At 46.7% G+C, this 24243-nt stretch overlaps 1 protein-coding gene across 10 annotated transcripts; it reads right to left on the minus strand.

Annotated features, from left to right (window-relative positions):
* Positions 1 to 405: 405 nt before the first annotated feature.
* On the minus strand, positions 406 to 23753 carry EXOC7 (exocyst complex component 7). Of its 10 annotated transcripts, none has more exons than XM_075044586.1 (22): positions 23498 to 23753; positions 22616 to 22681; positions 21354 to 21538; positions 20556 to 20661; positions 19790 to 20012; positions 18320 to 18487; positions 17253 to 17264; positions 12165 to 12257; positions 11103 to 11171; positions 9600 to 9745; positions 9121 to 9273; positions 8318 to 8416; positions 7677 to 7739; positions 7286 to 7352; positions 4805 to 4843; positions 3685 to 3750; positions 2824 to 2944; positions 2308 to 2403; positions 1972 to 2035; positions 1384 to 1425; positions 1073 to 1206; positions 406 to 660 (listed from the first exon to the last, which is right to left on the minus strand). In XM_075044586.1, the coding sequence occupies exons 1-22, from the start codon at positions 23555 to 23557 to the stop codon at positions 558 to 560; spliced, it is 2175 nt and encodes a 724-aa protein (XP_074900687.1). In that variant the 5' UTR covers positions 23558 to 23753; the 3' UTR covers positions 406 to 557. The 10 variants fall into 10 exon arrangements, with proteins under 10 accessions (XP_074900687.1, XP_074900685.1, XP_074900688.1 ...); XM_075044584.1 differs by lacking the exon at positions 4805 to 4843 and adding an exon at positions 22348 to 22469 and having other exon boundaries at positions 23498 to 23670; XM_075044587.1 differs by lacking the exon at positions 17253 to 17264.
* Between the last annotated feature and the right edge of the window lie 490 nt (positions 23754 to 24243).

Below are 24243 nucleotides of genomic sequence, written 5' to 3' on the forward strand. Positions count from 1 at the left end.
ATCACAGAATCAGCATCTCACCCCATCACTGAAGTAAAAAAACAGTTAAGAGTAACAATGTGAAAATGCTTTGGGATCCTACAGAACTGAGATTCCCAAAACCCGTCAGGAAAGCAGGCAGCACCATTTGGAGCTTAAAGGCTCCTGCCCTAAACAGAAGGAGAGTACCCACAAGATGTTTGGTGAGGTTTGGGGGTTTTTTGGGTTGGTTTTTTTTGGGGGGTGGGTTTTATTTTTTGTTGTTTTTGTTGTTGTTTTTTTACACACTCATCATGTCTGCTGTGCAAAGCATGAACATTTATACCCACGCCTGAAGATGCGCAAACATAAGATCCCACACAGCAGTGCAGTGGGCATCTAGAGCCTTTGCTCAGGATCCACAGAAGGCAAAAGACAGCCAGAAGGTAGTGTTTCCACAGGTTTATAAATCTCATAAATACAAGTATAACACCCTGCCCACCACAATGGGGCAGGGGAGAAGGGAAGGGAGTCCCAAAGGTTGCTGAAAGAGTGCTGACTTGTACTTGGCGGCTGGAGAACACACGACAGCTGGAGATTTATGCCGATGTGTCAAACAGCTTCTCAATCATCTCCCCAACTTGGTCGACCTGGTATTTGATGTACTTCTCAGGGTTCTTGGTGAAGGGCACGTTGCCATATCTGCAAAGGAAGACAACCCCCAGGTGGCAAACAACTGGAACATAGCAGAGACACCCGCTGGCCCTCCTCTGTCACAAACCAGCTCCACTCCAGCACATCCCACTTGAATCTCACAGGGTATCTTGCAGGGAGCAAGTGACCTGATTACAGCTGGTGTCCTGAGTTTTACATTAATAGCCCAGGGTGGCTCACAGCTTTGTGCTAGCTAGAACATCTGCACTCAACCTGACCAAGGAATCAGGGTGACAGCAGATGTTCACAACTAGTAGAGTTCAGCTTGGGGATGTTTTAGTGTGCAAGGTAGAGAAGCTAAGAAAGGACAGTAGACAAGTGCCTCAGCCCAGGCTACCCTAGGCTCCAAAGACCTCAGTAAATCCAAAGAAGAGAGGACAATGCTGCAAGAGGTCATCACCTGTTCAGGAAGGCACCATAGGTCTCTTTCACAATGGTTTTCTGTGCCCGGCGGATTTTGTCCCGTTGCTCCATGTCTGGGATTGCCCAGGCCTTCTGGATCTTACATAGCTCCTCCAGTCCATCATTAAAACCCTGTCCAAAGTAAAACTCAGTGAGTGTCCTGTCGGCAATCATGTCCCTATACCGGGTCTGATGTTCTTCCCCTCCACTGCTGATCACTGACAGGTCTCCTCCTTAGGCAGATCGTTGGTCTGACTATCTGTCCCAATCAACTAGGGGATGTTCTTATGCCACCTAACACCTCCTTACCTTAAAGCGCTCCTTTATCATCTGCCTCTCCTTATCCTTGAGCTGCAACAAGCAGAGAAAGGATTTTATTTCATCTCCAGAAATAAATTTCCAACATCAGTGTTTGCCCACAACTCCCTATCCAACTTAAGTAATATCCTGCCTACATGGCTTGAATTCCCTCTCCTAAAGCAGGGAGGAAAGCAAGCTGCAGTGAGCAGCACACCCTACATTCAGCAATTGGCTTTCATCTGAAGTAGGTTTAACAAGGGTAATTTTCAGCCAGAAGAGACATAAAAATAGACTTCTTTATGCTTCCAACCCTTTCTAAGGGAAGGTCTCAGGGTTTTGCAAATCCAGAATAGAAGCATCTGCTCAGGTGAAAATATAAGAATGGAGGCAGAGATTAAAAGACTTGTATGAATGTGGGGCAGGGGAGATTAGAAGGCAGTGCGGCTCACCACCTTGTCCCAGCCACAGTATTCACTCTGCAGAGCAATACTGGCATAAGATATAAAGAAGATTTCTGGGAATTTTTTAATGTGACATAGGAGAAGATGATTCTGGCAGTTTCTATCATCTCAAAACCATCCTTGCCCATCCTCTCACCTTCACTCCTGGTTGAAAGACAGGCAGGTTTCTCTCCAAGATATAATCTGTCACCTTCAACCAGCTGCATGTGAAATGAGATAGGAAAGAGGCAAAGAAGAGTTACTCATGCCTCACCAGAACATCTTTGTCTTCACCCATGACCCAAAGGCCACCCCAGACAACATACACCCCAAAACTTTCCACAGTGACCCCTTCCCAAGTTAAGATTAATTGCTTGGAAACCAAAATACTTGGCTTTGGTAGGCCAATCTCTCCCACTGCTCCAGCAGCACTGGCTCCCAAGGAGCTCTCAAACTGACAAAACTAAGGGAAGAGCAGAGTATGCCACCTGACCTGCGCTGGTAGGTCTGGATCTGCTGTTCAATGAGCTCCCGGTAAGACCTCTCAGCTGTCTTCTGTGTCACAGCTACCAACTGGATCAGCTCAGATCTGAAAGAACGGAAAACCTGAGGAAGTACCTGAGCCAGCTGCTCTCAGGGCTGCTAGCAGGATGGCAACCTTTCAAGCCCCTATCAGCAAGTTCTTTTCTGCCCTTTACAATAAAAGGGACCTTGAAATGCACAAATTGGGAGACAGAAGCTACTCCAAGTTACTTTCTAAAGCCATGTCCTCAGCAAGATCAAAGGATTCTCTACAACTTAAGGCATCTCTGATGCTTTTATCTTCCACTCTCATGTAATGCTATGTTTATAATAGTGCAAAGCTTTCAATAGGGCAGTTTCAAGAATGGAAGAAAGAGCAGAGATGAGACAGGCCGGCAAATAAATGCACTCAATGCAGAGCTCTGCTCCAAACCCATGCTTAGAATCAGCCTGGACTTCAGGGCGATTTACCCAGATACACACTTACTTTTCCAGAGATTTCAGAATATAGTTGTAGTTGTTGTGCAGAAAAATGGCACTCAAAGCTGGGTCTTCATAAACCTTGGATTTACTAAGAAGGTTAAGCTGCAAGTTGCCCAGCACTTTGCCTTGAAAAGGGAAAAAACAGAGAACAAAATGTTTTTGACTGAAACTTCTCATTACTGACAATCCAAACTGAGCGCTCTGTACTGTTGCTGTGAGCCCACAGCAAAGTGAATAGCACAGCCCCAACTGCATGTGCAGACAAGGGTACAATCACATGTACTTAACATTCCTACAAGCCTCACACAGATCTTTCCTCAGCAAGTCACCAAAACCTCTCTGCAAACTAGTGCCTTTGTTGCACCTGGCAATACAGTTGCATTCTATGTTCAGAATAAGTCCCAGGACCAGCATGGGCGATCAGACACAGCCTGACCATGACCCAGGCTCAGATCTCAAAGAGGCTGAAGGACCCGATTCCCATTGTAACAGATCATCACGAGGTAGTACTGTGAACTCATCTCACTATCTTGCTGTTAAATGCAGGATTGAGATTTTACAGAGCCCCTTTGGCAGCTAGGAGCCTCTGTGGGGTCGAAGGTGCAAAGCACTGGGTGAGAATGGTTCAAAGCAACTGACGACAAAAGCTCTGCAGCACAAAGAGCTGCTGCATTGTGCTTCGTCCTGTCTAACTGTAACAGTTTGAAACTCCCAGTTTGACCCTTTTTTCCATCGCTCCAAGACTCAGGTCAAACAGGGAAAGATCACATGGAGTAAGAGACACAGCCTGTGCTCTTCACCCAAGAACAAGCTAAGTGAAGGACAGCTGATGGGGCAGAAACGGGAAAACGTGCAGAGTACTCACAGATGTAGGTGCTCAGCAGCCGCCTGCTGAACTCTGAACTGTAACTACTAGCTGAAGAGCTGGTCTCTGAAAAGAAAAGTCTTAGGCCAGTTAACATGCCATGGGGAAGGGGGGTATGCGTGGTCAGCCTGCCTCTATTCAAACAAGCCTTGTCCCTGTTGCTATGGAATTAGCGCAGAGTTTCCATCGACAGTGAAATTAGCTCCCTGCTTCAGTGCTGACTGTCAGCAGCTTAACCGGGGTGAGGGTGAAAGAGCTCTGCACCCCTCAATCCTTTTATCTGCATCAACTGCTGAGCACCCTGGCAGAAACCTCTCCTTTCCTTCCTAGGGCTCAGAAGACATCCTCTTGATCAGAAATAGAGTCATTATACACATCCTCCCCATCCTTTCCCCCACCACCTGAAAAGGGTTTGTAAGCACTAGAAATTGGCAATCAGAGAACAAATGAGCTGGAGCTGTTAACAGCAGGCACACAACAGTAATTTAAACAAGCAGAAGGGCTCTGGAAAGTTTCAGCCATCCCCATGGTTGCTGATAGAGCCTGCTTGGCTCTGTACGAGGGACTACACCAGCATGGAAGCCTGCCCTTACAAGCAATTACTCTGGGCTGGCACATGTTCTTCTGTCTATGTATAAGAGATGGCTTTCTGCCCTCAAGGGCTCGTGGGCATGGGTCCCACAGGACATGTGGGGTAGCTATCTCCTCCTCCCCCCACCAAAGAGTTTGGCAGCCAGGCCTAGCTCGGGTGGTCCAAGTTCATAAACACCCCATGGGAAAGGCCACAAGGCTCCTGTTGCTGGGAGTTGGACAATAAGGAGCCGAGCGCACATGGGATAAAGCATGATACCAGCTGGGCCAATTTGCTACCCGTGCCAAAGAGATTCAGCACCACGAGAGTGTCTTTAGCCTGTTTCACCTCATGTGGCATCCTTCATTGTCTGCTGGTGACAAGCCCCCTGTATTCTCTCCAGCCCACTGGCAAGAGTTACTTACCCTCCCCTTTTTCCCTTTTCAATTATGTGTTAATTTATTTACCACTCCTAGAGGATAAAGAATTAACATACATCACCAGAGTCCAAGGCAATATGAACAGGTACGTGTGGGTAAGTCTGCTTACCTCTGGGATCTAAAGGAATATTGTATGTGTCCCCAAGAACTACAAAGATTAGGCAGAGCAGAGAGAAAAGGGGAGGGAGGAGAGAGAAAAAGAAACGCAAAGTGCAAAAAGACAGGTTAGAGACCACCATCCCTTTGAGAACAAAGCAGATATTAACACAGAGCAGCCACAGACAGCTACACAGGAGAGCAGGCAGGAGTTCCTCCAAGGCCACAAACAGAGTGGAGATCACAGAGGAAAGGCAGAGTATAATCTCCTTCCCCTGCTAGAGACATTGTTTGTATTGTCATTGTTTGTATTTAGCAAGACACCTCATTCCAAATCAGTTCAAACCCACTTTCAAGGCAAAGGAAATCTTCTCCTCATGCCATCAGCAGTTTACTGGTCCTTGAAATGAACTGCACAGCTCATATAACCTTCCCAAGAACCTGAGCAAAGCCATCTCACCCTCACTCTGCACTTCAGCATCCCTGCATGGCTATACAAGGCCCTACAGAGCCGTTCAGTGAGCAAGAGCAAGGGATTAACATCACTGCATTTAAATGATCAACTTTGCTTTTGCTACCACTTGAGGCAAACATTGCAGAAAAAAACGCATGTACTTCCCACCACTTGGGATCACTGTCGGACTTATCTAACCCAACTCCAGACACCCACACCTGAGCTAGCAACTGGAAGCTGTCATTAGAGAGGAACCCTTGGGGGCAAGTCACCATCCCAAAGCAGATGCCTCTGCTTGCAGAAGCAACTCCTTCCTTAAACTCTACTGACATAATCACCTCTGATCTGATGATACTTGGTCTAGGGCAATGTCAGGTCCACAGCAGAAAGGGACCACAACTTCACCAACATTCACTAACCAGTGTCACTCAAAATGAGAACAGCTCTGCCCTGTGTGGGTGCCCTGCGTTGGGCCAGTCCTAGCTTTTGGAGCAAGCGACGGAGCTGTTTCTGCACGAGAACGACACTGGCAGAAAGCAGGAAGCATGTGGCAGCAGATGGTCCCTAAGGCCTGACTGCAGACAGGGAGAACATGATTTACAGTACTTGGATTGTGGGTCATCTCATGCATGGCTCTTGAGGTACTACACATCAGCCCAAGTTACCAGATCTGTTAAAATTACGCCAACTTCAAGCTTTAATAATTGAACAGACTGCAAAGAGGTATTTTTTTCAAGCTGTCTTTACACAACAGGATCCCTCTCTACCTGATGGGACAACCAGCCACAATTAAAAAGGAAATGGCTTGCGTGTCATGGATACGGTCACATTTTGTTATATAGCCAATACAAAAAATAAAAAAGCCTATGCTACCTTTTGAATCAGCTCCCACAACAGATCTCTACTTAACAACACGTCAAGACTTTGAAACAACAGTGCTGACATCGTCGTTCGGGGAAGGACATGGGAAACAGTTGGTTTATCCAAAAAAAATCTCAGACCACCTCTTTGGCCAGGAGAGAGAGCCAAGGCATGGGAGGCTCTGAGCTTGCAAGTGGAGAGGGCACAAAGCAGTAGCTAGAGGAGATGTGGCAAGAAGCAGAGACATCCTACCTTGAGTTAATTTAGAACTGGCAGAATCCAAGCAGGAATTGCAGACAAAATTCTGGAGGCAGCTGTAAGCTTCCCCATTCCCCTGTTCCTAATGGGCTCCCTAACCCTCTCCAAACACCAGTTAGTGGCCTGTGCCTTCTCAGGTCCCTGCACCCCCTGAATCTCCAGTTCTCCACCTCTCCAGTCTACTCTATTCCAACCTACTTGAAAGCATGAGCTCTGCCAAGGCCAAGGGCTCACTAGAGAGCTGGGAGCCGCTGCTCTGCACAGAACTAAGAATCAAGTTCTAGCTGACAGACAGCAGCATCCTGTTAGATGAGGCAGCAGCTCTCAGCCTTTGATCTATGTATTTCTTTCTGGAATTAGTCTTTTTAGCATCCTGGAAAGCAGAACTAAAACTTGTCTTTCTGCTAGGGCACGTGGAACATGAATAGCTCAGGAGTCCCAGCTTGACCATGGCTAGATGCTAAGAATATCTTTGCTGCTGCTGTTATACTCTGACCAGAACATGTGGCAGAGAAAGGCAGCAATTCATCAACACACAGCCTACTAAAGCTAACTCAGCTGGACCAACCATCCTCACTCCAGTACAGTCAGAGGACCAGCCCAGTGTCAGATTTGAAGCTAAATGACTAAGGCATCTTCTCTTGATACCACAGAGCCTATCAACAATAAACACCATCCCAAGAGTACCTAATAGGAGCAAGTGTGGAAGGCCAGCAGGGAAATTCTCTGCATCCCTTGGAGTTCTCCAGATAACCAACTACATGGTCATGGCAGATTGGAGGACAAGACAAACCACAGGGTGAAGGACAGGAGGAGAACAAGCTCACAGTGCATATTGAGGTTTGATCTTTTTAGGGAAGATGTCCAGACGATTTGGGGAAGGAACTTCCATGCCCAAACAAGTCCCATGCATGTACGTACCTTGCGATGCCAGCATGGCACCTGCTGTCTCCTGGAAATCCAACAGTTGCTGTAGGAAAAGGATAGCCTGGAAGCAAGGGAGGGAAGTCATGAGCAACTGACATTGTGTATCCTACACTTTGCTATTAAGGATCATGAAAGAGGACTTGTCCCCCCACACTTAAAAGCCTTCAAGAAACAAATCGCTACACTCCTTTGAGTTGCTGGGGTTTACCCACGCAGACACATCACAGCTTAGCAAGGGTAACTAGCTAATCTCTCCATGGAAGCCAGTTAATTGCCCTTCCAATACTGAGACAGCTTAACATAAGAAATTTCCCTACTGCTCTTTTTAAAACCTCTTCACAAAAACTGTTTTTCACAAAGGGTTGTTCGAATCATCATCACGTACATTGCTGGTGAGTTCGTGAACTGTCCCATCTTTTGGCATGTTATATTCTTTATCCGGATCGTTCTAAGAAGGGAAGACAGAGACATAAGGTAAGCATGTAAGGAAATTGAAGGCATCTACAATACAACCACTGCTGCAAGTAAGTTGTAGGCTTGTTTATCCAGCCTCTCTCAATATCCTCAGACCCAGCTCTTGCAGTGCCATCTCCTGGTGCTCAGAAACCACAGCTCCTATGCACCAGCAGCTCTAGAACCACAGGGGTTTGTTCAGCATGTGACCATCAAACGTTCAGCCAACCTACTGGGCAGTGTATTCACCCAGGCCACCTTACACAGGGACAGTTTAACATGAGTCCTCCAAAACTTTTCAAATCAGCAATTGTCCTTTCTTTTTAAATAGGATTAAATTCTGAGATTGACTTGATATCTGCAGAGGCCTGGAAGCTCATGTCAAATTATCTGTAGTATGCCTGTTAAGGGTCTTAGGCAGAGGCCTCCTGTATTTGAAATCAGAGCCAAGCATCTGGTATTTGCAGCTGACTGTCCAAAGCAATCCAGCAAGCTCCCACAGGGATTCTGCTCAGAAAACCCCTCTTCCAAGTCTGCTGGTCTTGCCAGAGAGAACATTGAGGAGAATCCTACCTTAATGTTGTCCGCAAACTCTTCCAGTGCCTTTGCACCAGTGGTCTCCATGGAAGTGATTAGCCCTGGCAGTTTGTTCTTAGTGCCTGCTGCAGTTCCCTGGAATAGTTCCATAACAGATCAGAGAAGGAAAACTAAGATTATCTGAACTTTCATTCAGTACTTACCCTCCCTGATCCCCCGCCCCAGCATCTCATTCTCAATTCCCCATGTGCCAGGAGAATATTTACAGCACCATCAACAACATGTGAAACCCCACATTCTTCTGCCAGCCAGAAAGGGAAGGTGTTGTGACCCTAACGGCAACCAGGACTTGCTACCTCTCATGTTTCCTCTTACGCAGTACCTGATACAGGAGGTTGGTGCATCACAGTCACCAACTGGAAGCAGATGGAAAGGAGCCTTGCTAAACCTGGATGCCATATTTGATACCTGGAGAACCTTGTGGCATGGTCCAAGCAGGCTCTCCTCAGAGTAGCCCATCTTCCAGACATCAATGAGCACAGTCTAAACTAAGCTCAACGGTATCGGAGATGAAACACCTCAGAGGCCATGTATACAGTAGAATGATGTAGATGGTCCATCACTGGGTCATGACTTGAACTGAAAAGAACTGCTGCTGAGAGATGCTGAGTTGCTGTTTGACCATCACAGAAAGGAACAAGCTAGATATGTGTCACTTCCTATCCATACTGGAGGACAGAAGCAGCATGGCTTTCTTCAAAGCCACTGTGATAATCCCTTTCAAAAAGTTCTCCAAACAATGCAAGCCACAGGACCCTCTCCAATCCCATCATGCTTACCTGCAAGACCTGGTCAAATTCTGGCTTCATCTGCTTGAGATGCTTAAGGATGGGGAAGATCGTGAGCACAGCCGAATAGTCGTGTCGGATGATGGCTTTTCGGGCAGCTGAGACAATGTTATCCCCCTCCATGATCAAGTTATCCAACGACTCCTGCAACAAAGCCAGAGAGTCAGAAGGAAGCAGCATGACTTTTGCCCAGGCAGCACAAGGGGCTCAATGCAGGATACCTGTTAAGGATGCCAATTTAGCTGATGGGTCATTTGCGGTACCCAGTGAGTAACTCTGGGCACACATTCTCCAGGGTCTGTGCAGGCCCCAGTTGCCCGAACAGGTCCTGGAGGACAATCCTAGTAGTGGTGGTGCTCTTGGGCACCCATAGCAGGTGGTGGAATACACATCCTCACAACAAAGAGGAAGGGAAAAAGACTTTGTGTGTATCCTTTACAAGAGAAGCCAAGTAGAGAGGCTCAACTAACCTGGATGAGAGAATCAAAGGTCTTCTTCTGGTGGTGCTCCGGGACGATTTCTGTCAGGAGCTGGTATTCACTCTGGGCCAGTTTGACAAAGGCACTAACGCAGTGAATGTACGCATCAATCTCAATGTCAAAGACGTCATCCCTCCCTGTAAGGGCAAGATGGCTTTAAGAGAGAACAAAATTCATACTGAGCTTCCAGCAGCTCTGCTCACTCCAAGGCCTTGGTTTACACAAGGAGCACAAGGTTCTTCCGGAAAAGGTGGTTCTGGCTTTGCACCCATCTTTCCGTGAGAACAAGAGTCAGGTTCTCACCAAACCTGCCCCCTGGGTTTGTGCATGTGAAGCTACGCATACCCTGCAGGAGGCATGCAAAGTCATCTGCAGTTCAGGAAACAGGCTCATCAGGACACCAGCTCTTTCCGGCCTCATGAGGGAAGGCAAGTTTGGAGCTCTTCTGGGATAAAGACTAATTTAATCAAGGGCTTGAACAGAGAGTACTAAACTCAGGAAGGTGTGGAGTGAATTATTCAACATCTCTGCTTGTATTTTTAGAATTCTTTATCACCATCCATCATGCAGATGAAGAATTGCCATTTTGCATCAACAGTTCTGGGAAATCAAGGCTGTCCTGGAAGGCAGCTTCTTCCCATAGGCAGAAACAGAAGATAAAAAACAGGCAGATGAACATTTAAATCCTAAGAAGCAGGAATATCAGCACAGCTAGGTGAGCTATCTGTCACACAATGCTGCATACAAATGCAAATATTTGAGTTCCAGCATACGAATACCTCTGACAAAGATCCATCAAAGAACCTATGTGGTAAGCATGAGAAGTGCCAGTATGATACAAGGGCCTGCACCAACTCATGCCAACCACTAGCTGGATGCGTCAGCAGGACAGACACAAATGGACTCACACCATCCTGCATTACTCAAACCCCTGTAGTAACCACTACAAGACAGTAAGATTACACAGAGAGGCCTTCTCTAAGCTATGGACTGCTGTTGCTGCTTCTCTCCTCCCAGCAACATCTGCAACTTTTGATGGAGAAAGAACCAATTCTTCCCTACACTGACAGGTCCCTCAGGTTGATCTTTTAAAAGCTATGGTCAGCAGGGGACACACAAACGTGATGTGGTTTTAGAGACTGCCTACAGTGGAGAGCAGCCCACTTTATCACATGCCACATGTGATCCCTTTTCTGTTTGGTTCACTTCAGCACCAAACAAGCCAGCAGCTACCTATAGGAAAGTGCCCCTCAGCACAGTGGCCACCATTCTTTGGTTGGACAAAGTTGGGGTTCCCTGTTTGAGGGCTTGGGGTGTGTGTGATTAGTAGGAGTGAATTCTACTGAGAAGAGCCAGAGCTTCTTAGCCAGAGAAGGCCCATGCTCCAGGACTGCCCACATAGATGAACAGCCACTGGCTATAAAACTACTGTGAAACATGCTGAAAAGAAGGGATGTTAGCCAGCTTGTTATGAAGTGACAACATGGTACTTACCAGCAGCCGGCCCATGCTTGTCGCTCAGGGTATCGGAAAGGTGTTTAACTCGTAAATCATGCTCATGACCTAGTGAGATGTCAGCCGGCACAAACAGAAGGCGCAATTTATCCAGGGTGGTTACAGCATGGATGCTCACACTGGCTGGAAGCCGCTTCAAGCTTGGCTTATTTGATCTGATGGACACTTTTTTCCCTACACAGTCCCAGGAATGCTACCTGACTAAATCCCTTTGTTGGGCTATGTAGCGGTAGCAACCCTTTGAAACCTGATGAGAAGTGTGAGTTAAGTCATTCGTTGGGCCACACGAGACCCTTGAATCTCCTGTCATAAGTTCTGAATGGGATAGCAGGCACCAGATGTCCAATTTGTACCCACAACCATTACGAATCCAAACTCAAAGCCCATCTCCTGCTCAGCACGAGAATTTTTTTACCCCCAATGAGTGATAGTAGTCACCATCTGGGATTTAGTAGACTGCAATGTAGGTGCTGAAGATATCTACTTTGTATGCATACATAGCAGGAGGCAGAAAGGTCACACAGATGCTTTGAAGCAAGTGACCTCTTCTCCCCTATCTGGTACAACTTCTGTGAGCAGAGGAGATCAGAACATGGAAGACTACCATTTAGGTAAGTCTCCACAGAGAAGATGTACAGGCACAATGCACTGAGCTAGCTATGGTCTGACACTTCAGCATCAGGTTTGGAAAGGTCACTAGGAAATTGAATGTCTCAAAGTCCAGGCAAAAAGAAAAGAGAATAGAAACACCACAAGCAGATGTCATCAGAGTAGAGCTTCCATTAGCCAGGTGGCTATGGTGGGTCAACTGCTTTAAGGTAGCTTTCCTCTCCACCTGTACTCATGTTTACAGAGACTCTGAAATTCAGACACTAAATTCAGAAAAATAATTTGGCCCTCCAGCATCTCCTTGGTTCCCCAAGGACAGCTGTACCTATCCAATGCTGTCCACCAACCGCTAGGCTAATGGAAGTCCCACCTGGAAAAGCAAGGCTGATACACAGAGAAAGTCAAGGGTGAAGTAGCTAGAGCTGTGATTACCTTCCATAGGAATGAGGTTAGAGGCCCCCTTTTTCCCATCTAGACCATGCTGAGAGTACTGTTTCAGAAGGTTCTGAGCCTTACGGATCGTGCCTGTCACCAGAGCCAGAGAGAAGAGACAAGAAGACCTAGAAAATGAGTGAAAGAAAACAAACCCAGAACACCAGCCCTCCACCAGCAAGTCACCTGGGCCCAGCAAGAGGATGCTGGGCACCAATGAGCATGCTCAGTACAGAAACGTGAACCCCAAACTCATGTCCAAGTGTGCAGGTACAATGGCATTTCCAGACTGTTTCCCTGCTTTGAGGGTAGAGGCATGAATTGTAACCAGGGTTACAGAATTAGGAAGTGCTCAAATCAGTTTGGTGAGGTGGCACAGCTGGGTGAGAAAACATGATCACAGAAGGGAAGCAACACAGCACCCTTCCCTGTAATGAGTTTATCTAAGCTGGTACTCTGCATCCAAGCGTACAAGGTTTGTTGCATTTCCTCAGCTGTGGAAACAGGGCTTTGCAGTATGGACAACTCCAGTCCAGCAACATATCGCCTGCTCCCCAGAGCCACAATCACAGCCGCTTGGTTAGTGCTGCAGAAAGAGCTACCTTTCCAAGGGGTATTTTCTGAGCATGCTCAATATAGACCCATCAGGAGCCCCACAGCCAAGACAAGGAATGATCTCTGGCATTACAGGAAGCGATAAAAGGGTGACAACCCCTGGGTTCAAGAGAGCAATTGCAGCAGCAATTCCCATCACAGGAATCGCAGAATAATGGATGCTGCCCACCCATGTCTAACTCGCATTAAGTCACCCTAATCCCCAAGACACTTCTCTTCTAAGGAACTGCAAATCAATTAAAACCATGGAAAAAAATAAATAACACTGGGTTAAAAGATTTATACTTAACACACACAAAAACCAGACAGAACTGAACAAAAGCCAATGCTGGATATACAGCTAGAAAGCACAAAACAAAGCATTAATGTGACAACTGAAGACTAAGCACTGTTTCCACATTAAAAGGTTAGTAGTCATGCAACAAGCTACAATTATCACAAGCACATGGACACCCTCTCACAGCAGAGCTTTGCTGTTGCCTGCACAACAGGGAACAGAAAGTTTTGGGAAGGTAGAAGGAGTTTCTATAGGAGACACAGATGAAACATAACTGGGCTGAGTAAATGAAGAAGGATCCAAGAAATAAAAATGCTGCTGCCAAAATTAAGAATTGTTCTTCCATTTTAAAGCAATAAATACTTCAAACATGCACAAGGGCCCTACTTCCACCAGTAACTGTGAGCCACAGTACAGCCTGGAAACGAGTGTTGGCTGCCCAAATGCTGAGGACCGCTATCCTGAGGGGAAGCCCAAGTACGCAGTGCTGCAGAACAGCATCCTGGGGTGCAGGACAGCTTCATCCCATAAGGGGATATACGGCAGGGGGAAGGAAACTTCAAGTCCCCCAGACACTGCATCTCTAATGGGGGAGAACAGGAGAGAGAAGTTCCTACTGAATTACGAAGCTGCCTTAACCTGGTGCACTTACTAAATAACAGAACACAGTTCCTAAAGCGTAACATTTCACTGGCAACATTTTTCTTCTACCAGTTCAGTGTTCTCAACCACTTAAAGAAAAAAAAATCACATCCATAAAACACATGCTTCTAGCAGGAAACTTCTCCCCTCTAGATGCACATCAGGGAGGTGGGAAGACTTACGCCCTTGTTGTGCTGATGCATTTGCTCCTAGCTTCCGCCATATTATCAAATGAGAACGCTATGCCTCTTCTTCCAAGCTTCCCGATGCTCTTCACACCCAACACTTCTGCTTTATTCTTAGCTACTTTCAGAAACCTTAAGAGCTTGGACAACAGCAAGTTCCTCTGAGCAAGCATGGCTGTAGCAAGCTCTGGAGATATGCACTAGGCTCTTTCTTACTGCTGTTACCATGGCCTAGCTGATCCAGAGCAGCTCAACCCAGGTACTGTTCTTCTACAAGTTCTTTCATCTTTCCCACTTTCAAGCATCCAGGGCGGGGAAGGAGGGTAAATTGTTGTGAAAACCAAGCAGACAGTACAACTGCTGCTGCTGTCAATAGGATCTCACTTCACAGCTATGCAGTGCATGTCTCCACAGTCCACCCCTGACAGTTTCTTCTCAGATGAGAACTGAAAGCCTCTGCTGCATTTTATTTGCATAAGCACAATTACCTGTGTTTACGCTGACACACACCAAGTGTTCAGTGTTCATGAGCATCACTTCAGTGCTGCTGTATCCCTCTTACTTAGCATTGTAATTAGGCTTTAATGGATTCTTGTGGAAGCCAAATGCTTTTGTTCCATGATTGTTTTCCCCTATTAGGCGGCTCAAAAACCAAATGGGACTGTGTTTCAGCTACTAATGAAAACATCACATTCAGGCTAGGCAGTGATCAATATGGGAAGTGAGAAGCAGGAACAGGCTCTTTATTCTGCCAGACTCCATCGCCTGCCTTCAAGTAGCACTTTACCGCTAGCTAAACTGGAACATTAAGTAAACTGGAAAAGGGCTCCCCTATAGCTTAAAAAGAGCCCCCAAACACCCCAAAAGTCAAAAAACACCTCAAAGATTTGCTCCTGCAGCCCAACTGTTAAATAAAGTAGCTTTTGGGCATACATGAGGCACAGTTTTCCAATTGCACATTGTTCTTCTGTTTCTCTCTTCCATTAGACAGTTTTCTAACCAAGCAGAAGGGCAACGCATCCTCTTCTCTTAAGCACTAGTTGCAAGAGTCCACATAAAACTGACTAAAGCTCTCTGGCTTTTGCTCGTAGGCAGCCAGCCTGGGTGCCCCTACTGGCATCTTCTGGCCTTATCCTTCCCTGGCAATGAAGAGCTTCTGAGCTACCTGCTGCTCTCAAGCCAACAAAAGAGCACTGGGTCTACAAGCATCACAAAGAAACAATATTTTATGAGCAAATGTTTGCAGCAGGATGATTTGGGAATCTGAATACACTTGCCCTCTGAAGCAGACTGCTGACATTTCAAACAGCCAACTGCTAAAAAAAAAAAAAGCCCACAGATTGCTTCATCAGTTCAACTTGACTTGGCAAGTTTCATTTAAGACGAGACAACTCTGCTTTACAAGCATCTCCAGCAGTCAGATTTTCAACTGCATACTGTAACAACAGGACTGTAACAGTAGAGGGTACACTCACAAATAAGACAATACAGAGAGATTAAGACCCTCTGAAACAACACATGGATATGGAGCATGTTCTCCAGAATCCAACATAGTACCTGGGGGAAAGGGGGATCTCTGCCTTGTTACCCTGTCCCTAATACCTTACTTTGCCTTTAGCTGTAGCCTCTCTTGCGCTTTGCTTTGTGGGTAAACATGTTATAGCACATCAGATTTAGTTTGTTATTTATCCCTTGCAACAGGTTAAAGTCTGCATTGGGGTGTGCACTGGGATATTCTTCCTTAAGGACTAAGGAAATCAACTCACTTGTTAGAACTGTGAGAAAAACCCTTTGTCTGAAACCCAAATTGGCAGAACTTGACTTTACTTACTGAAGCAATAGCACAGAAAAAATTCTTCCATAATTGAACAAAGGCTAAAGCCAGGGGAATCAAAACACCAACAGATGAATATTGCTATGAAGAGGGTCACTATGCCAGAGTGAAGAGGGTGTAAGACCTCCATCTCAAGAGCTGTCCTTGAAAGCTGATGGAACTGCAGAAAAAACAGTGAATCTCTGCTCAAAGACTATTTTTTTTCCTCCATTTTTAATTTCACTTAAGTACAATTTAGCAGCCATAAGAGATGGCTGCTGTATGAGGTTTAGCCACCCCTGTCCTTCAAGAGCTACAGTCTGGTTCTCTGTCCTTGTTCACAAAAGACTGGAGACAAATTAGCCACTATTTTTTCTTGAGATTAACAATACCCCAATAGATCATTTGAAATGTTCTTTCCTTCACACACTGTCAGCTCTGTAAGTGCATTCAGACTATGCTCTCTGCCTTCTACCTGGCCCATGTGACAAGCTCCAATTAAACTGGGCAAAAAACCATAAAAATCTCCTGGCAAATCTACAGCCGAGACATTCATCATGACAAGTAATTTTGGATGCCCAAACGCATCCATTTTGGAGGAGTCCTGTTTGTAGGGAACAAATGCTTGTGCTCTCAAACGTGTGGATTCCTTTCTGTACTCTCTACGTGAGCATCCAAGATCTGAGACGCATTAAAAAAAATTGCTAGGATTTTTTTAATCTGCCCATGAAAAAAAAAAAATCTCCTCCACCTCTGATCATTTACCTAAAGCATAGGTGAGATGTTACCATTTGGCAGGCTGCTCAGAAATGTCTGCTGACCATGCTGACTTCACAGCAATCAAAACCCAGGGACCTTTTCAGTATCAGGTGATAACTGAGAACTGTGGACCAAATCTGAAGCATCTGCAACCTGAGTTCCTCATGGCTCAACTACAGATTCCCATCGGGGATCCTTCCAGAAGAGAGCTACTGAACCACACAAAAATATTTTTATCTATTGTAATCATGCTGTTCAGCAGGAGCCACTGTTCAGGAGCTGAACACAAATGACTGCCATCATGCTTAGAAGCAATTTTAAACACTGGTTTTCTGCCATCTGCAGCATAGCTAGATCTCTTTAGCAGGAGAATATTGTCCTCTACAGGTCTCCCAACACTGGGGGCAAATTCTTAAGCAAATAACTACCTGCCAAACTCCAGAGGAAAGCCAAGTGTGGGGTGACACATCCCCTTGTCACGTGGTTCTTTGCCGACAGGGGAAAATCCACTGAAATTCGCATTCACCAACTGCAACTCGCACATCAGCTTTCAGGAACAGCTCCAGGGCACACCAGCAATGGCACAGACTGATTTTAAAAGACCAGAGGAGTGATCTCTGGATGTCACAGACGCAGGCCTCTGTGAGGCCAGGCAGAGGCCAGGCAGCCCTCCCTCTCCAAATATCCCAGGCACACCCTCTGCTTTAGCAAGAAGAGGCCCAGCAAAGCCGCTCCACACACAGAAGTGAAGAGAGCGAGCACCAGGGCCAGCACACACACACATAGACACACATTACCTGGGATGAGGACTGCATTCACATCAGGATTATAAAAATAAACACAACACAATTAAAATGGATCTCTCTTTTCCTCCCCTTCCCCATCCCATCCATTCCCAGTCCCTACCCACATTTCTTACTATTTTCCTGAACCCAGTAAGAGTATTTGGATAAAACAAGAAAAAACATTAGGGTGGGAGAGTATTGGCCAGGTAAACCCACAGCTTTCATCTGACTTTCATCACTATTACAGAGGAGACAACAGGGTGCTGTGACACACAGAGGGACAATACCACTGTGCTGCTGTGGGAGGTATGTGCTAGCTTTTGCTGGCCCTCTTTCTGGCTGTGCTCCCACTAGATGGCACACTTCGGAGACGGGAACTCCAACTCTGCCCTCTGGCACATGGGAGTGACCAGCCTCACCAGCTGCAGAAAATGCAGCAAAACTCCATTATGTGGAGAGGTGGAATAACCCACCAGCCACATTCATAGCTCTTCCACAGAGAGGCCGAGGCAAAAGCTTTAACACCCATTCCAAAATTCAGACAACTTTGGATCTCATTTCTGTAGGCACCCACCTAGTCCCCATCTCAACTGCTGATGAGTTCTTGGTTTCCTAGCACAATAATAATTTATTAATAACTAATGATTAAAGTTATGTGTTTTATCAGATCCGAGTTTTCTATTTCCATGTGGCACAGTCTATATGTCATATTCCAAGGCCGAGGACAGGTGTTCTCAGATCATAACCTTTTACAGCCCTCTCGGGTCCCTTTTTACTTATCTCCTTTGGTTAAGGCAATGGCCTTTTCTCTCCCTCTATACAGGACCCCTCTCCTCCCTTTACATCACCCAGAGAACAGACCCGATGACCTGACAAAGACAGACAGAGAATTTCTGTAATGTCAATGCTGAATCCAGGCAGAGCAGAGGTGCTTATCTCTGAAATCTCACCCCTGCTCCTGTCCTAAAAGCACATTTTAGACACAGAGGCTACCCCCACAGTGAGAAGGCTTGCAGATATGCATTTGATAACCAGGCAAGAGGATACCCAGTACAGTGATCCACCCCTTCAGGACTCACCTGGTCTTTTGATTGGCTTTTTGGTGGGGGTGTCCTTCCTTTTGTTCTGAATGGCAGGGGAATATGGCACCCCCGTGGAGGAGCTGTTCTTACGGAAATGGTCTTTCAGCCCCTTGACAGAGCGGTCAAGCTGGACAGAGCGGATTTGGAAGTAAACAGTCATGAAATCTAAGGAGACAAGGTAGAAACAGGATTATAAGCAAACAGGGAACACTATATGGTAAAACAAACCTTTCCTGAAACACTCTGTGCCCCTAAGGGGACTTACTAGCATTGATGTGGGACCCCAAGTAAGTGTTTTTCCCTTCCAGAGCCTCTCCTATTTTCTTCAAAAACTATTTCTTCTTCCTTCCCCTGCAGTATTCATTCCAGCTTTCCCACCACACACAACATTAAGTCTGTGCACCACAACCAAGAGCACATCAGTTGTGGAACTGATGGAAGGCATTTGCGCAAGACATTGTTAATTCAAGTGCTCAGTTTCTAGCATGAGAGATTTTACACACCTCTCAGGATTAAGGGCACTCAGGAACTAAATGAGGTGTTCATAATTTGAAAGCAGAATACAAACTGACTAACAAAATATGCTATATATGCTTGAGTTGCCTTTGATCATGGAAAAATTTTTAAGCAGCTTTTAAAGATCTTCGTCATACTTGGTAAGCACAGTAATCCCCACTCAGAAGTAAATCATTGAGGTGGGGGGTGATTCTAGTAGCTATATGTATGTGAAAGTACAGGTTTCCTGTAACAAGACCACAAAGTCATTTGCTCCCAAAGGAAAAGTTAATACAGGAGTATAAAGCTGTTGGCAGATTTTGATGCTGCAGAAAAGAAAAGAAGAGATGTACTGACTGAAGAAAGTCATCTGTGCTGCTTTCTCCCTGCCCTTGGTCACATTTAATACAAAAAGTTCTGTTCATATATAGTTCCCACATGGGAATAAGTGACCAGTGTCTTGCACATTTATAATACCTGAGCACTAGATAGTTGCAGCTCCATCAGAAGGCATTACAGATGCATGTTAAATAGAGTTCTGCTATAGGACAGGCTATGCATTAAGATAATTTGTGCTTTATTTACACAGTTCTTTCATCATATCCACCAGGACATCATTCTGTTCAACTGACAAACCACCACTTCAGTCTCACTACAAACACTGTAAAAAAAGCAGGATCTTAAGGCGATTGAAAGGAGACTGAACTACTCACCTAAAAGGTGCCACAAAGGCAGTCAGTAGTTCTGCTAGTGCTGCTACCTACCAACAGCAGTGTGACTCGCGGTTTGGTAGCCACAGCAGCACCCGAGCAGAGGCTTCATGGCTGAAGGTGTGTGATCTACAAGCCAAGCTGTGCAGTGCTACACACAACCCTCAACACCCTACTTTTGATCTCAACCACACGTGGTAAGTAGTTGAAGAGCACTCACCTGACACAGAACTACAAGGGAACAACACACAACACTACCAACCTTGATTCCTGCCATTTTCCACCAGCCAGCCAGAAATGCGGATGATATCATGCAGGACACTCTCCGGGAGGTGCTCCAGAGACATCTCCTCCTGAGTCTCCATTTCATCATCCCCACTGATCAGGTCCAGGATGAGGATAGGTGGGACTGGCTTGGTGTGTCGTGTCATCAAGCTGCGGAACTCTGATTCCAGGGACTCCTTGCCTCTCTCAAAGAGGGATTTCTGGCAAAACCAGCAGAAGAACAGAAGCAACACAGGGCTTCAGGATTCAGTCGCTCACAAGTATTTCTGCCTAAGAATGTACTTTCTGCAGCGTTTCTAACCACTGTCAAGTACCGCATGCTTCAAACCCCAACAACGCCTGCAACTAAGAGACTTTTAAAGTTAATTAAATAAAAAAAAAAATGCTTGGGAGTTGCTCAGTCTTCAAGTGGGATTTAAACACACCTCCCATTCTGCTCAAGCAGTTGAAGGACTGACAAGACCTACTCAAGAGGAGTAGGAGTTCAATCAACTTCACCACATGTGCAAGATATGCTTTCAGAAGTCCTACTGGCACAATGCATAGAAAGAGCAAAATGCCACAAGCAGAAACACTGCTGAACACAGACTTAAACAGAAGGCAAAACAATAGTTTCTTCAGCTGTGCCCAATCACCTCCTTCACCAGGCAGCAAGCCTGTCAGCCTCTTGCAGCAAGAGAGCAAGCAGCAGGGCTGCATCTGTCCCTCTCTCGCCCATGCCAGGTTCCAGACCCATGACCTACCACACGGTTCAGCTCTGGGCTGTCCGGATTGTTGTCCTGGAAGTATTCTACTGCCTTCTGGATTTTGTCCATGCAATTCAAGTATTCCTCCAGCCTCCCAGTGGGGCTGAAAATAAAACCAAAAATAAAAAGCAGTGCCCCAAGAAGCAAAGAAGGAAGATATCAAGAAAGCACCAGACCAAACTCAGGATAAAAATAACAAGGAAAATTTCAATTCCCTTTTCTTCAACTAGGAGGAGATCATGGGATTCCCTTTTGCCTCCACTCAGTGCCACAGCAGAATACGCAATCCACACAGCAAGTGCAGAAGTATTGATGATTGAGCAGCACACAACTTGCAGCCTTGCCTTCCTTTCCCAGTCAGGCCCTGATGGGAAGGTAGAGGAAGCTGCACATCCCATCCCAGAGAAGCACTATCACAACACCCTCCTGGAGACTGAAAGCAGGCTCCAGAACAGTTCCAATTCATCCTGGATGCAGCGACAACATCAACAGGGCAGGAAGAACCTTTGGGAAAAGGGCAGAGGAAAGAAGAGAAGCCACCAATGCTCATGAGATTCATATGGCAGCATGTCTGCAAAACCTGGAAGAGACACCAATGCAGAGTTTGAGCAGACTTTGCCCTCTGGGGATTGCTGAAGCTCAAGTCAGGCAGCTTTATTGTGGACTGATGGTGGGGAACGAGTGTGGGAAGAGTACAAGAACATTATGATGAGCATGTAGAGTCAGCTCCCCTACCTCTACCCCAGAAGTTCAGTAGGATGAAGCTCCCCAGCAAGATCTAGCTGCTCCACTCACCCTTCCTTTATGATCTTCTCTGTGTCCTTAGCCACATGGTAGTAACTGATGACGTGATCCAAGCAGGACAGGGTCTTCTCCACATTCTCCTGCAAGCGCTGCAGGTTCTCTGTCTGTTTATGGACAGGGATGATTGAGTTCTCCAGCTTCATCAGACGACTTTCAAAGGAGGAGAGGATAGAAACCTACACGCCAAGAGAGGAACAGAGAACTGAAGACATCCTTCCACATGGATTCATACAGTAGGGTAGCAGTTAGAAGAGGGCAATCAGGGACCTTCAGGTCCCAGCTTCTCTTTTTGGGCTCTACTACTAACTTGACATGGCTCCTTAGGCTCTATGTCCTAATTTCTGTTAATAATCACAAAATGCATCACCTGCCATACAGAGACGGGCCAATCTTTAATTAAATGTTTGTAAAGCATGAAGATAATGTTCCAAGACAGTACTAAGGAGGAGCAAAATTTTATTTGACAGCAGAAAACAAATCCACAGGAACTGCCTGGAGGTATCCTAGGTAAAAAGGAGCGACAAAAGCATAAACCAGCAGCCACTTTGCTCCATAGCACTAAAACACAAACATGAGATGCATGACATGGAGGCACAGGACCAGTATAGTGAGAACCTTCTTTTCCATCATAGACATTTGTTTGTTTAAAGGGACTGTAACATTGCTTCTGAAAGGTGCAAAACCTTAGTAAGCTCATAAAGGGTGCCTTAATGTCATCTCTTCTAGGCCAAAATGTAATTCTTTCAAGATTCACTCCTATGTCATGTTTTCCACACTTCTCTGGGTGCCTCTATGACTTTCTTAAAGCACTGAGCCCAAAACTGGACATAATACACCAGTTGAGGGCTTACAAGCAATTACAGCACAATCATTACTTTCTACCTCTTCAACAGAACACTCCCAAAATAAAACTCCAAACAAGGCCTGACTTTATGAAGCAATAACATGATGCTGTTACACAAACTAGTCTGGGGTCTACTAATACCTCTTCCCGAGAGAGACGACAGACTGCGAAGAGTCAAGGCCAACAGCTCATTTGAACCCTCATCTCCCCAGGAGAGAAGCTTAGGATTGACATGTTCATCAGTCTTCCCTGTTGCCCAGCCACTGAAGTGTAAAACACAGATGCAGAGCAAGTGGTTCATTACTCTGTATTCCTCAGATGGGCACAATGACAGCCTTGAAAACAGATTCTCCTAAGAAAAAGTAAACCCAGGCCAAACATGAGGGCTGAACTTCAAGGACCTCCTTACCATGTTCTTTGTAAGCTGGTCACTCTTCTCAAGGCTCTCTTTGATAAAAGACAGAGTTTCTTCTTCCTGTCAGTAGGACAAAAAAATAGTTTTCAGTACTGAACACTAAGCATTTAAGTCGCTAAACATTACATGTAGGTTTTTGTAAGTCCTGGTAAACACTGCAGCAAACCATGTTTGGTCTGATCCTCAGGCCATATCTTAATATGCCACCTCTTAACAGAAATCAGGGCAATTGACCCAAGGTGAGAGACACATAACATAATGAGTGAGGTTTTTATGGATTACTCGTTTCCCTTTGATACCGTGAGCCCACAAGCCTTAGCACAACAAAAGTTAATATAAAATTAACACCTTTAACACAGAGGCACACTGACCCAGACCATACGATTCCCTACCACAGCAGAACACAGGTGTTGCACAGGCACCATCCAAATCCCACGCATGGCCATGAACTCAAGTGGCCAACGCAAAGCAACCACCGAGGGCTGTTTTCAAGTCACCAAAGCTCAGAGATCGGGGGGAAATAGCAGCCTGCAAGGGCTAGCCTCACAGGCTGGACCCGAGGACCTCAAGGGAGAGCACCCAGAAGCTACCAGGCCCTAAGAGGGAGGACCCAGGCCCAAACTGGGGAGGGGGGGGCAGAGATACCCCTTGACCCTGAAAACCAGAGCCCTAGGCCCTGAAGGAGGCCTGGGGATGCTGCCAGGCCCAGACTGAGGTGAACAGGCCCTTAGGGGGTCCCGGGACGTTCCCAGGTCCGGTGGGGACCTCCAGACCAGCTCCCAGCCCCCTCTCCCAGGCAACGCGCTGAGGCTACGGGCGCAGGCCCAAGCCCAGAGCCCCGGCAGGGCCCGCAGCAAGTTCCTAGCCCACTCCCACCTGCTTGAGCTTGCCCTCGATCTCCCTCCTGCGGGCCGACACCTCCTCGGTGGGGATCATCCTGCCGCGGGGCGCCGGGGCCGCACTCCTCCGTTCAGTCCCACTGCAGACACCCTCTTCTGCCCGCCGTCACTGCCGCGACGCCATCTTGTGAGCGGCAAGACACACTGAGCATGCGCAGCAAGGCCAACCGCCATCTAGAGCGTGGCCCCTACTTAAGTAGGGGCCGGAAAGGCACCAGCCGTGAGGCGCATGCGCCGTTGTCTTAGAGGGGAGCAGGCGCATGCGCACTGCCCTTCGTAACGGCCAGGTTGGGAGTGGCGGGCAGGCTGCGCCGCCATGTTGGAAGTGTGGCGGGTCCCAGTGTGGCTCTCCCTTTCTCTCAGGGCAGGCTTGGCTTCCCAAGCCCACCATCCTCACTACGGCCTGGCCGAGCCGAACCCCTCCGACCCCAGTATTAGCGACGTCCCCACAGGACACGGGGTCCTGACGGAGGTCCAAAGCCACCCAGCTTCACCCCTGCTGAGCTGCTGGGGTGGCCAGGCCCAGGCCCAGGCCCACTCTGCCACACACCTGGGGGGTGAAGCAAGGTGTGGAGGAAGATTATAGGGGTTTGGGCCCAGGGAAATGAAATTACAGAAATTTGAATATGAATTATGCAAATGTAGGTGTTTGCAGGAGTGCAGTTCACTCTACCCCTGTCCCGCATCCGTTTTCCAGAAAGAAAGGCTACCACTACAGGCAAG

This window comes from Buteo buteo, chromosome 13, assembly GCF_964188355.1.
Source record: "Buteo buteo chromosome 13, bButBut1.hap1.1, whole genome shotgun sequence".
NCBI lineage: Eukaryota > Metazoa > Chordata > Aves > Accipitriformes > Accipitridae > Buteo > Buteo buteo.

Bases quoted from the DNA above. Each gene is read 5' to 3' on its own strand.
- EXOC7 (XM_075044586.1), bottom strand. From the start codon at position 23,557: ATGATCCCCACCGAGGAGGTGTCGGCCCGCAGGAGGGAGATCGAGGGC. The intron at 9,746-11,102 runs GTAAGTACCATG...TTGCCCTTACAG, and splicing joins CAAGCATGGGCCGGCTGCTG to GGAGGGATGACGTCTTTGAC. The intron at 7,740-8,317 runs GTAGGATTCTCC...TTCCCTTCTTAG, and splicing joins AGTTTGCGGACAACATTAAG to AACGATCCGGATAAAGAATA.